The sequence below is a fragment of the Gavia stellata genome, chromosome 8 (assembly GCF_030936135.1).
Source record: "Gavia stellata isolate bGavSte3 chromosome 8, bGavSte3.hap2, whole genome shotgun sequence".
NCBI lineage: Eukaryota > Metazoa > Chordata > Aves > Gaviiformes > Gaviidae > Gavia > Gavia stellata.
In genome coordinates this window covers 36,019,761-36,033,148 of record NC_082601.1, presented here as the reverse complement: position 1 = coordinate 36,033,148, position 13,388 = coordinate 36,019,761, and the positions used below count along the sequence as shown (strand labels likewise).

The 13,388-nt window shown below is 39.5% G+C and overlaps 1 protein-coding gene across 2 annotated transcripts in view; it reads left to right on the top strand.

Moving 5' to 3' along the window:
• The first annotated feature begins 4,342 nt into the window (after positions 1-4,342).
• The window catches only part of COL3A1 (collagen type III alpha 1 chain), a 52,908-nt gene continuing 43,862 nt past the window's right edge, over positions 4,343-13,388 (top strand). The window contains exons 1-2 of one of the 2 annotated variants that reach the window (XM_059820784.1): positions 4,343-4,531; positions 5,752-5,760. In XM_059820784.1, coding sequence (XP_059676767.1) covers positions 4,453-4,531; positions 5,752-5,760 — 88 coding nt within the window. In that variant the 5' untranslated portion in view covers positions 4,343-4,452. The remainder of the gene's footprint in view (positions 4,532-5,751; positions 5,761-13,388) is intronic. The other variant, XM_059820783.1, reaches the window with a different exon arrangement.

The following is a 13,388-nucleotide window of genomic DNA, read 5'->3' as shown; positions in this document are numbered from 1 at the left end:
CCACGAAGCCTTGTAACCATTTCATTAAGTACTTCCTTAGGTCAATAGGACTGTGGTATTTCTTTAAAAAGAGAAGGTCTGGTTTTTTTCAGTTGAACAGTGGAAATCTGAATTAGAGACAAGAAGAAAGGATTCCTTGCAAAATAATTTTAACACCTCGGTGAAAAGTACGAGCATCCCTGCAAACGCGTTGGGCCAGTGTTCTAAATTAACAGATTCCATCATTGGCGACAAGAGTAGGTGCGTGTTCAGTACAGAAAAACCACGCCCTGGCCATAGATTTTGAATTCCCCAGCATTCAGTACACCCAAAGGTCATTAAGCTAGTTTGGCTTGTGTCCCTCCTGCTGTGAAGAGAGAATGCTGTGGGTGCCGCCTGCTTCACCCGTATGCAGTCATAATGTTGGCTCTGCCTTAAGAGCCTTCACAGCTGTGCTGTAACACAATTCGTTCTCAACATGACTCAGATGAAGGGTTTTATTTAATCTGCACAGGACTTTTGCAAAAAAGAGAATTTTCATTTGTGAAAACCATTGAAGCTGTGTGAAGCTGAAAACAGCGTGTGTGGACAACAGGCTGTGTCTCAAAAGCTGATTTCCCATTGTCTTAGGAAATAATTTCAGTGAAAATGGAAAGATGGGAGAAGAATGAAACAATTTCATTGATTTGGCCACCTTAATTCCTATAACTGTCCATTAAGACAACAGTCATAATTCACATTAGCTCATAAACAAGAATGGTTAAAGAAGTGTATGCGGTTTTTTTTTTGTTTGTTTAGTGGCTCTAGATTCAGCTTTTCTTGTAGGTCAAATGTTTTTAAAAAGTGAGCTTTAAGAGAAAACAATGTCATAGATGCATCTTAGCACCGTGTGTTGGTTCACCAAGTACAATTTGGGCAAAAAAATAAAGTTTCTTTACACTTACACTCCACACACACCCCCGCCCCCCCCCCACACCCCCCCCCCCCCCGTGCTTTTGGTCACTATTTGCACTATTTGCAGTGTTTTATTTCTGTGAAACTATACAGACCTTTTTAAATTCAAAGATTCTTTGCTATTATTAAAATCCACACAGAACAAGAAATAAATACTTGTTCCTTACATAGGGGTAATTACAACTACAAAAACTGAAGATTCTCAGTTCAGATTAAGCTCTCTTGGAAACAAGGGATAGCTGCCAGCCTGTTCTACAGGTCAGAACTTTGGGAACTTTTAAAGTAACACTTAGACCATTTGCTTAAGGACTGACCTTTTGGGGAGGTGGACCTGCAGTCACCTGATAAATATGTAAGAGCGTGTCTCTCATTTGTCATTCTGAGGCAGAATGTCACTAACCACAAGACTCAAACATACACAGGAATGCCAAAATAGTGGGAGCAGCATGAATACTCCAGTCATCTAACATAGAGGTTGGTCAATAGTTTTGGTCTACACATCTTTCATGGTATCTGCAGTAAAGCCCAAATACGTTCAATAACTTTTACAAGTAATTATTCCAGGTCCCCCCATGCAAAAATGCTCTGATTCTGGTATGAGCACCTTTTTCCAGTCTAGTCCAGATGCCAAGACATTACATCCCTGGGAAGGTGAGTGTTAACCAAGAGCTACTTACTAAATGCTCCAAAACTGCTTGCAAGACCCAAGAATCAAGACAGCTGGGTTTCTAGGAGCCTGTTTCTGTGCAGAGGATGTGAAAAGGAAGCCTTTGATCATAAAGTGTCCATGGATGTTCAAGGAAAATTGTGCCACAGTCTTTTCAGGCCAGGTGATTAAAACAAAACAAAATGGTGAATGCCCAGTCAAAAGGAATTGACTCATGATGGTAAATGGCAATTGCCTCATGGTTTTAGAGTAGAGTTATAAAATCAATTCTACAACCACTGTTATGTGAATGTAGCACTAATGAGAAATTCCAGTGTAGCTGAGCATTGCCATTCGTAATTTGCTGAATATACTGCAGAACCCAAGGAAGATAAGGTCCATAGGTTATTTTGGTTTTTCTGGGATGTAATCATTAAGTGATATTGGTTATGCTTCTATACAGGAACCTCCGGATTCATTTCTGTACAAAGTCAAGCACACATATTAATACTCCAGCGCCTATGGGAAATAGTAGATGTTTTGGATAAATCTGGATTCATAATCTAGTTAGAGACTGGTTTGATAGCCAAGGTGAATAATCCAGAACTGTTCTTAGAATTTAAATTTTACTCTAACAATCAAGTGTTGCTCTGTAAAAATTGGAGTGTCATCAAGGGTGCTCTCTTTTTTTGAAAGGATAAACTTAAGAAATCTAAAGAAATGTTTATTGTGGTCAAATGGGCTGAAAAATTTGTAGACTTCAATATGAAGGTGGCTTTAAGTGAAAGACCGTGATCAAATTTCTCTTATTTTTTCCTTGGCTATTTAAATGTGAACACTTAACATGTAACATTCATTAAGTTTCATGTAACTGAAACAATTACTGTGACGAACATGTAGGCGTTAATAGAGAAAACAGACTGGCAATAAAAAACTGATCTGCATGTGATTCTGATAAACAATTTAGTTTAATTCTCATTCCATAGCTGAGAATGGTTTGGATCCAGTACTTGGTCTGTTTGTACATTTCTATTGAAGAGAGCCAAATCATTATGTCCTGAGCATAACTCCAAAAGAGAAGAAAACCTTATAGGCCCATGCATAAAACTTTGAAGCATTTTGTCTTATGTTCTGGGATAGCTCAACAGGAGGTGGTTATCTGTTTCTAGCTACTTGACGTTTATAAACCAAGTCACCTAACCTCTTAAGTAATATGATACTGGATATGAAAACCCAAGCTGCATGAAATAATTCTGCCATCCCAACGCAGGTGACATGGAAAATTGGGGGGTATTTAATTCATGCAAAAAAGTGGTGTGTAATTCCTTTGAAATGTATCAAGCCATTCATACCTTATGAGCGTATAAGACGCAGAAGAGACCCTCAGGGTATATTGAAAGTGGCATCAAATTATTTAAGGTTTCTTCATACTTGCTTCAACCTCTTCCACCTCAGGTGACCCTAGCAGGAGATGACTTTCCAGTTTAAGTGCAAATGTATTTCAGATAAACAGGTTTTGAAATGAGACCCAATACCTATCAGATTAAAAGGTAACCTCAAGCTGCTCTTATTTTGTTATGCATACAGAGATATAGGACCCTTTTTTGGGATGACAGTTCATGACATTAATGAATTATTGATAGGAGGGGTGGTTCCCTGGGTCACTGTAATCTCAGCAACACTTAAGAACAAATGATTGAGCACTCCTGCAGTTAATGACCTGGATCGAATTAATCGACTGAGAGTAGCAATTAGTTTGATCATTGTTTTAGTAGAGATGCACACTGTAACAGCTTTCTGAATTCACTTTGGAGTCTCCCAAACTTGTACTTAAAGCTACATTCCCAGCAAAACTGCATTCATAACAAAACCTGTTTAAGCTATCTTATTTGGAAAATAAGTTTGTGTGTTCTGATCCTATTCTCAGTAAAGTTTTGCATGGAATAAAGAAAGAACTAGGCTTAAAAGGGATTAGTAGTCTCAAGATTTCTTTTTTTTTGGTCCGCCATACCTTCTTTTTTGAGGAGCAAACAGTAAAGGAAAAGGTGGTACTTGTTCTGCATTCCTTTCAAATGTTGTAATGACAGCATCAAACTGAATTATTTGAAAAGTTTTAGGTTGGGAGATTGGTGCTTCTGATTTGGGATCTTGTTTTCTTCATAATAATTTTTTTGATGTTTGCTTTCTCCCCAGGTCACACAAAATCATGGCGTGAGGCAGAGGTGGTGAGAAAAGCACTGGAACAGAAGTGTTGCGATTTTCAGGCCTCCCTTTCATTAACTCTGATTGCTCATCAGCAGAAATACCCAGCTTTGTTCCTCCACTTCTGGGATTCTTTCAGTTTGTGCAGCCACATCAGGTATTTACCTTTTATCTTTTTCAGGGAGCACTAAGAATTAAAAATCCTCTTTGGGCTGTACCCATTGACTCCTAATTAACATGAAAAAATGCTTTACCACAGAGGCTTTACCACAGGACTTCTTTTTTCACATGCATATATCTCACATACAGCACACACTAACTATTGATATACAGTCTCAGCGTATATTTCGTGCACACACAGAAGTTCCAGATGTGCTGTGTGTCTTGTTTAGTTGACTTTATTCTTCTGTAAAGCCAAGAGAAATATTAATCATTCATTTACTGTTAGGGGATGGGTCTTCTTCTCATGTTTCAGTAAAGGGGGTGGAAAAGTAAAGTAAGCCAATTTTTTTCCTATTTAAGGCCAAAGCTGGGGAATGCTTGTGGCTGAGTTCTGTACATGGCCCGGTGCTGGAAGGGCAGGGAACAACCGATGTTGCTATTTTGAATAGATTTTTCTTCCCCCCCCATTTTTATTTTTGCACAGAGAGTCTCATGTCTAATATTTAGACATGATGAGCTTTGTGCAAAAAGTAACTTTGCTCATTTTTGCCGTGTTTCAACCCTCAGTTATTTTGGCACAACAAGACGGTGAGTAATTCAAGCTTCTTATGATTTAATGTTTTTATTTTATTTTTATTTTCACCAATTATTTTAATCACTTGTAAGAAATGTGCGTTCACAAATCTCACCAGAACACTTTTCCTTCAGTAATTCAGCAGAGTCAGGTATTTAATGCTGAAGCTGAAAGCTGCAGGAGTTTGCATTACCAACCCAAAGGTTTCTCTTTGCTTTGCTTTCTTCTGTGGTTAAAAGGACCGCACAGTGCTGTCTGCCTTAGCTGCATTTGTTCTTGTTCTTACTTGTTTTCCTATTAGAGACAACGGAGAATTTTTAAGCTATTTCTTTTAACTCTTGGAATAACATTTTAACTGTTAGCTCTGTGCTGCCTGAAAGTTATTTGTCACAAGCAATAAGTCTTTGCTTCCAGCTTTTTTATTTGGAGTTCTCCTTTGTACTTGTGTGTTTTCCACTGGCAGCGTGGGGGGTTGTTTAAACAATTTGCGTGTGGAAAACAGCCTTAAAATTCTAACCAGGTTTGATGAAACGTTTTTTAAGAGTGATATATGAAAATACATGAGTTTATGGGATTTTTACTTGACATAAAGCAGGAGGGTAAAATAATACCCTCAGCTGAAATAGTTTAAATTGTGCATCTGCAGGCTGTTTCGGTCCCTCACGAGACTGATTAGCAGCTGATGGTATCTGAGAATCCATGCGAGTATGTGTGTGCATGTTTACAGAGAGCAAGAACACCAAAAACAAATGAACATGGAATTTAGAGGGGGAAAAAAATACTTTGTATACAATAATTCAACTTATAGTGAAGATAAGTGTGGTATGAGTATTTAAGTTAAACAGATGACATTCCACAAGTACAGCTGACCTTTTTTGGATGTGCTCTGTTCCTGCTTGCCAGACATTGTAAAACAGACCTTCCTTAAGATAAAACTTTTTTTTTTCCCTGTAAATATAAAAGATCTGCAATGTATTTATTCCTGCATCAAGACAACGAATAACTTTACAAATAACCTGATAAGCAGAGGACAAATAAACTGTAGTGCAGTAAAGGAAAGCCAAATGCCTTTACAACCACACCCTACCCTAATCTGTATGATACAAATCATGAAAACAATTACTTTAGCCATTTCATGGCAAATCTATCTACCTCAGCATACCTGGCAAGGCACCTCTGCTGAGGGGGTGACTGTGAGTCCACCAACAGGCTGTTGGCAGTGGAGCAGTTGGAGCTCAGGGGGGTCTGTGCATGAGCAGATCAGGTAACATCATCTGCAACAGCAGCGTGCCCAAATACCAGCCTCCCTTACCAAGCACAGACACAGGCTAAGCTTTGTAAGGTATCTTAAAAAAACCCAACAATGCCTATAAAGATGTTCTGTAGAGAATAAACAATAATATACTGTGAACTGATGCTTTTCTGTTTCTGCTTTTCCAGTATATAAACTGCCTCTTCAGTAATTCTCGGTGAAGAAAATATAAAATTTGAGCAAACTTATGCAGAGTTTTCTCTGCTTACAGCAGCAAATAATATACATATTGCATATATTTAATATGCATTATGTATATTTTTCATATATATATCTTCAGAAGGATAGGGACTAAGGGACCATCCAATATAAAAGGAAGGAACATCAGTTTTCTTTCTCCCAATAAACAAATTCCCCCTGAGTGCCAGGTCCCTCTCCCTCACTCTGGTCACATCCCTGGACATTTCTGAGGTGCAATACATATTTGACTCAAGAAATGGTAAATTTTGGGTAGAAGAACAATATATAAACGAAGTGTGAGGGAGTATTCTCATTTCTCTGCCACATTCCTGTTTCATGGTGTAGTAACATTTCCTTACTGGGCTAACTTCCATACTACTTACAGGGATGAGGTTACACAGAGAGACTGATAAAACACTAGTTGTCCCTTAAAATATTGAATTCTGTCCTCTCTTTGGAATGTTCCTTTCCACACATTTGAATATGGTTTTCTCACAGAAAATAATAATTGAAGGAGTTGATTATTAGCATCACTAATCCATGTGCAGGGCAGTGATGGACTGGGAAGCCAAATTTTCCACGATTCAAAAGAGAATTTCCAGACATGCTAAAATGCTCTCTCTTGTCAAGAAAAATGTTTATATGGTTAGTATCAAATGTAAGTCAATATAAAATTTTCCTTGGGAAAGCCTGCCAGGAGACAAGACTTGGCAAGATATTAAGGAAACTGCTCAGTATACACTAAGTTTAGGATAGTCAGATGTACCTCTGGGCTATGTGTTTCTTTGTCTTGCTGTAATAGCTAGGAATGGAGATTTGAGTAGAGCCTCAGATTGAACCTCTAGAAAAGCTGGAGATCGCAATACTGTGGAACAAGGAATATCCTGTGACTTCCATGAACAAAAGCTGTATGTCCTGGTAACTCACTAGGATGCTTTTAGCCTGCAGAAGAAATCACCTTGACACAATTCAGGTTTTCTGACATATGTCAAGTTTGCGTGCAAGGCGTTAGCAAGCCCTGACCATGTTCAAGATAAAATGCCTCCTGGTGGCTGACATGACATGAAGCTGGTACTTCAGATTCCAGAAATGTATTTTCATTTCCACCATTTGAAGGCACCTTTACATCCTGCATATTAAGCTACCAAAAAGTGTAAGAACTTTGAATGCTTCTTTAGGAAAGAAATCCATTCTCTACCCAGCCAGCACGATTTGTGCAAGCATTCGCTAGCCTTACCTACATTCATACCATTTACCTTGAGTTTGTAGAGTCAATCTAGACAACTACTTCCAGAAGACAGCATAAATTTTAGCTAGACAGACTGGAGGTATTTGGCAGTTTCCACTGACTAAAAAGGAAGCACATGCACAGCCCTGCTCACATCGGTGCCAAAAGGGAGCTCAGATTGATCTGGGCCTCTCTCAGCTGCATCTGAGATGGGTAAAGGACATCTCAGTCACCTGGAGTGTGACGCTTCTTATATGTACACCCAACAGTTCTTGAGGAAATTCACTGAGGTCATCAGGAAAACTCTACTGCTCTGAAAGCAGTGTGAGAGCAGAACCAGAAACCTTTCATTATTATTTGAAATATTTTTTTGCTCTGATGTAATTTAGTGTTTTCCTTGTAATGTAAGTATTATATTGGATGTTTGGTCAGGAAGCTCATTTCTGAGGTAATGACTGAATCCTGAAATATCTCTGAGAAGACTTATTGACCTTTCATATTACTTTCAGTTGCAAATTATAGTTTTAAAAAGAAATATAACCATCACATGTAGGTTTCAGGAGGCAGCATGCAAAGAACTCCTAATGCTGAGCACCCACTTCTGATCCCCCAGAAAAGAAGCATGATATTTTAGGAAAACTTGTAATAAGCTTGGTTGTAGCCATTTTGCTTTCTTCTTCTATTAATTGGAAAGGATTAGATAGGTTATGAAGTAGATGGGTACTGCACAGATGAGGTATATTTGTGAGACTGCCAGACTGACATTTTTAGCACTTACCTGTATGCAACATTGCACACATGCATTCTTTGTTGATAAATTAGCTAGTTTAAAGGTAATGCTAATGACAGTCAGAACCATCTTTCATCAAAGGTTTTGGTAACACAGAAAAGTCCCCCTCCAGAATTTTGAAGGTAAAACCAGATGATGTATGTCTGTGTGCCAACAGATAGTTACACCATCATAAGTAACCTTAAGGTATGAGAAGGTATGAGTGATCAGGGGTCTGCTGCTCTTCTTCCATTTTTCCTGACTGTTTTTTACCAAGCACACAGCAGGCAAGGTTATGCTTCAGAAAATTGAAACATTCCTTTCTGGTCTGGAAAAACCATGCTAAATGAAAGCCTGGGGAATCCACCCCCTCTAAACATTTTATATATATATATATATTCTTGGAAATATGACAAATTTCATAAACACATTTTAGATCACACATCCCTGGAAGACATTAGCCTTAGGAAAATGAGACCATTATATATCCCTTTCATTATTTTCCAGATTTGTTTTTGATTTGAGACCAAATCTACATAGACTGATTTTTTTAAAAGAGGAGGTGGAGTTGGAAACATCCACTGCTTTATTACAGGGGGAAGAGGCAGAGGTAGAAGGGTGTTGTCTCTGGCACGAATATTACAATTGTTGCCTCAGTCAGAGTCATTACATTTGCTCCCTTCTTAGTGCTGCAGATTACAAGCAGATCCTATTTCTTCTTCCAGCTTCTGCCAAAGTTTTGAGGTTTGAAATAGGCAGCCAGGTGTCACTTGCAAAATCTTAGCTGATGCCAGCCTTACACAACAGCTGAATGTTAGTTTTAATTAATGCAATTCAAGAGAAAGAAAGGAGTGAATTACTATCACTTTTTTGTTTCACAGACTAGACTTGCTGATAAACCAGACTGACATGGTCTATTAGTCATTGTCCCAGTTACATGCTAATGTTGTTCAAACCTGGTTTCAACCAGAAATGGGCAGAAAATGGGACATACCTGGCTTCATAATTAGGGTGGTATGCTGTAGGTCAGTAATGGCAATGATGCAGACTGTCATTTAGCATTTTGGATAAAAAGCAATCTCTTCAGAGTTGAAAGGTTCAGCCTACCAGTAGGGGGAAACAATAACAAAGCATGCTTTCCCAGGCTAGCAGGCACCAAGAAAACTATATTGCTCTTGACGTTTTTATGGTAGGTTAGTAATCTGGAGAAGAGCACAAGCCACAGCTGCCGTAACAGTTGCAAGTTTTAATTTGTTGGTTTGAAGTAATAATTTGTCAAAACCCACAGAAGTGGAAACTAGTGCAATGGTCATGTCCATTAATACTCCAGATTATGTTGCCCTTTAGTCATGCTTGTTTAAGAAACTAGGCAAAAGATCTCAGCTAAGAAAAGGAAAACTATTGGCAATGGTAAAGATATGTTGTTAGCAAAATGGGTTTTTTGGTCTTGAAGTAACTGGATTAGATTCCCACATAACTGCAGAAATCCGATGTGATGGAGCAAAATTCAATTTATTATTGGCAACACCCAAAAAATTAAACTCAAACTTGAAAAGGGTATAATAAAGTCTTTTCTGATACAACATGACAACTGCTAGCTCATTCTCCTTATGGTAGCTTGGTAAATTGTAGATTGCACAACTTTAACGTGGTTTAGAGTTCGGTACCTACCACCTGTATGTCTACAGTTTTGAGACATTCTGGTTTTGGTTTTTGGCAGATGATAACTAACCTTCAACCCAAAATGGAACAAAAATTTTTGTGTCATCATTTTACCTGCTGCAATACTTTAACAGCCTACCCCTCCTTCGACACATCCATGACAATATCCCCTGTACAGAAGGAGAACGAGGCACAGATGTGATTCCTTTTCCAGGAGGGATGCAAGAAGTGTTACTTTGCTTCTGTACATTCAGGTCAGGCTGTTGAGGGGAGTGTGGATGGGTGCAGAAGAATGCTGTAGCCCCTGGCACTCAGCATGCTGCCTATCTCCAGCCCAGGGGATCCAGTGGATTCCTCCTGGAGAGAAGGCTGTTTGGGGCTTGTGCTGCTCACAGTGATGTTATCTCTGTTACGGAGATGCTGCATGGTGACTCACTGCAATTGGCTTCCCATGGCCATGCTGCTACTAGATACAGGAGCCAGCACTCTAGCTTAGTTATTGCTGAAGGACAGCTACTCCTCTATGGATTTTCTTTCTTCCATTGAATCTTTTGATGCACAAGGTTTGTGTAGCTTTGCTTTCTGTTCTTTCCATGGCTTCCCTGACAAGAAATGCTTTGTCCCTGGAAAAATCTATAAGGAATTCCCACAGATTTTCTCCGTTCAGCACAGTCAGACACTTTGTGTTTCAGGGAAATAAGATGGCCATATTTATGTGTAGGGACCATGCCATTAATATTTCTCACATTGCTTTGAGACTGTATAACAATTTAAAAGATTAACCCTTATGTTGCTCCTGGCTGTGGCTGATGAACTGATAATATCCACAGACAGTAAAAAATTTGCATATTACAGGAGTCAGAAAGTCTCTTCTCTAACTATAACAGAGATAGAGAGGTGTGCTTATCCTATCTTAAATGCCAGAAGGGTGCAAGGATGAATGAGTTCCATCAGTGACTGTAGAACAATACATCTTTCACACAGAGGCATAGTAAATTCTATTTTGCATTTATATTTTCAAGCAGTCATTATTTTTTCTCATCTTGTATTTCACAGGAAAGTTTCTCTCCATTTTGCTTTGAGAAAACCTAACCTACTTCCACCCACTGCTTTTTATTTATTTATTTTCACTTCAGAGCCAATCTTCTTGTCTCCAGGTTTGCAAAGTTGAAGCCTCTGCCTGTTTCATTTCTAAATGACAATGGAAAACATGATATAACCCCTCCAACAACAACCATTTGTTGGCTTTAGTTTGGATAAACTTCAGCTCTGAGACTTCTGGCTTTGTTTAGTGAAAGCACAGCAGAAGAGATTCCTTTCAGATTAGCTAAGAGACTACTTCCATTTTCCCTTATTTACGTCAATCCCTTCATTTAAACATGAACTATCAGAATGAGAATGAAAACAGTACCTCCTTTAACAATGTCTGCACATTTTTGTCTTGCTTTGATTCACACAAGTACTCTGTGAAGAGATGTCTGCCAGGGGAGGAGAAGGCATGCACAGGACATGGAACAGGAAGAATGTGATGATAATGGAAAGATATATATTTTAAGGGTGAATGTGTTTTGTTATTTTGAAAGCCTAGGCCTTCTCTTACAGCTAAAGGGGCACCCCAATGACTCTCAAGAAATGGGGGATGTGACTTGTAGATTTAAGACTTTGGCTGAGTTTGTACCAGAATGGCCTTCAGCATAACACAAAGCTATCCACATCTGCAGGAGACCCATCCCCTTCTGCTGCTGGTTTTCTCTTTCAGTCACTGTCCATCCCACCCTGGAGGGTGGCACAGGCACCTCTGCTCTCCTGCCAGGCCACAAAAGATTTCCTTCCATGTGCAAAACTTCTGTGGGCCGCTATGGTGGCTTCAGGCACCGCTTTATTCCCAGCCCCAGCACTGCAAAGGGCAGCAGAATTGCAGGAACACCCCGTGCGCATTTGCAGCAGTAGATATGAAAGGATGATCTGTGTCTGGAAACTACTTCCCACAGCAATTCGACACTGGCAGTTCTTGGAAAACTTCTGGACATAATTAGTTCCCACTGAAATTCCCTGCAATTCATGCCCAGTGACCAGTCGGTGCATTAGCAGGCTGGCTGCTGCAAACATCTCTTTACCTCTATTCTTCCCCTTTGTGCTGCTGCTGCTTCTTTCCCTCTCTCTTTTCCTTCTTTCCATTTTCTTTTAGGAAAAGAGGCAAGGGTAAAACTGCAGCTCCTTTTTCAAACAGACGCAAGAGAAACAATTGCTCACCCAAACATAGCTAATGGAAAGTATGAGAAGCATCGTTCATCGTTCATTGTGCCTTTGATGTTCAGTGTAATAGCCATGCTGGGAATCAAAGGAGTGTGAACTACATCCCCCATGCTTTCCCTCACCTATAAGCAGGGAAAATGGAATTCAGAAACGCTTCTATCTTCATGAGAGGTTCTTTTGAAAAAATCTGTATTTTTTCTGTGTTTGGCTTTAAATCTACTGTATGGTGTTTGCTCGTTTCCCTACAGAGCAGTAATCATTCTGTGCCAGCTGTTTAAGAGAAGAATGTCCTAGTGAAAGCAAACAATAGGCTGTGTAGTGGGAATTGCAAATCTTTGAAAAGAGTAATTGAAATCTGCTCAGACATTTCGAAGATTCTTTTGCACAATATTCTAAGCCTGTTGGTGGCTTAGTTGTTGGCAGGGTGGTCCTCTTTGTAGATCCCTCTTTTTTGTAGGAACAAAATAGCATAAATATGGAGGGGAAAAAAAAAAGAAAAAGGAAAGAAGGGAGGCGTTCAAGTCCAACTTCTCCTGTTAGAGCAGCTGAAGAGAGAAAGAGCATTGTAAACTTGCAGTGAAGAATCAAAAAAAGTACAGAACCTCTTCATTTATCAGGTGCTCCCTGGCGCAGGCTCTTCCACTCATACCTTTTAAGGACTCCAGCAGATAAATTCTGGTGGATCTGGCTCTGTCTGCTGAAGATGTTCTAGCCCTCCTCTGCTACGCGGCTCTGTTTATTCTCTCCCTGTGCCAGCAGGCGCTGTTGCTGCACAGAGCAGGGAGAGCTAAATGTCTGCCAGGCTTCAGGCAGCCACCTCAGTAGCAATGCTTCTGACCTCTGATATTAATAAAAAGTCAGCTCTGTGCTTGCAGGCTCTTCACCACACCAAAAGTGTGGATTTTCACCTGACGAGGGAAATAGTTGGGAAGATCCTTAGGTCTTCATGCTTGAAAAATAGGCATAGAACTTGATACTTCAAAGTGGCCCCAAAATAAAGAAAGTTGTCTTTGGTACCCTGAGAAAACCCTCACAATACTCACTTTAGTAGCCTTAGGAAGTTGACAATAAGAACGTTGTAACCAGTGTACAAATAGCCATTTCATATCCTCTATGAGGCAGATTAAGAAGAATTTCAAATACTGCCGTCTGTATCCAACAAACTGTCCAAAATGGATGTGGGGTGAATTAGTACAAACTGGAATAAGGAGTGAATGAATATGAACTGTTTCGGAGATGAAACTACGTTGATGATGCTCTCTGCATTCAGAATCCCCCCCCCCCCCCCCCCCGACCTTCTGAATTACAAATACCTTTAATTTATTGGCAGCCAAAGATAATGATTTTTTTCTTTAGACAATACACCAGAGTTCTTTAATCCATCACTGGAGTATGAAATACAAGAACCAAACCCTTCATTTACTTCCAACTTCTGATATTACAGGGAAATCAATACAGTTGTGC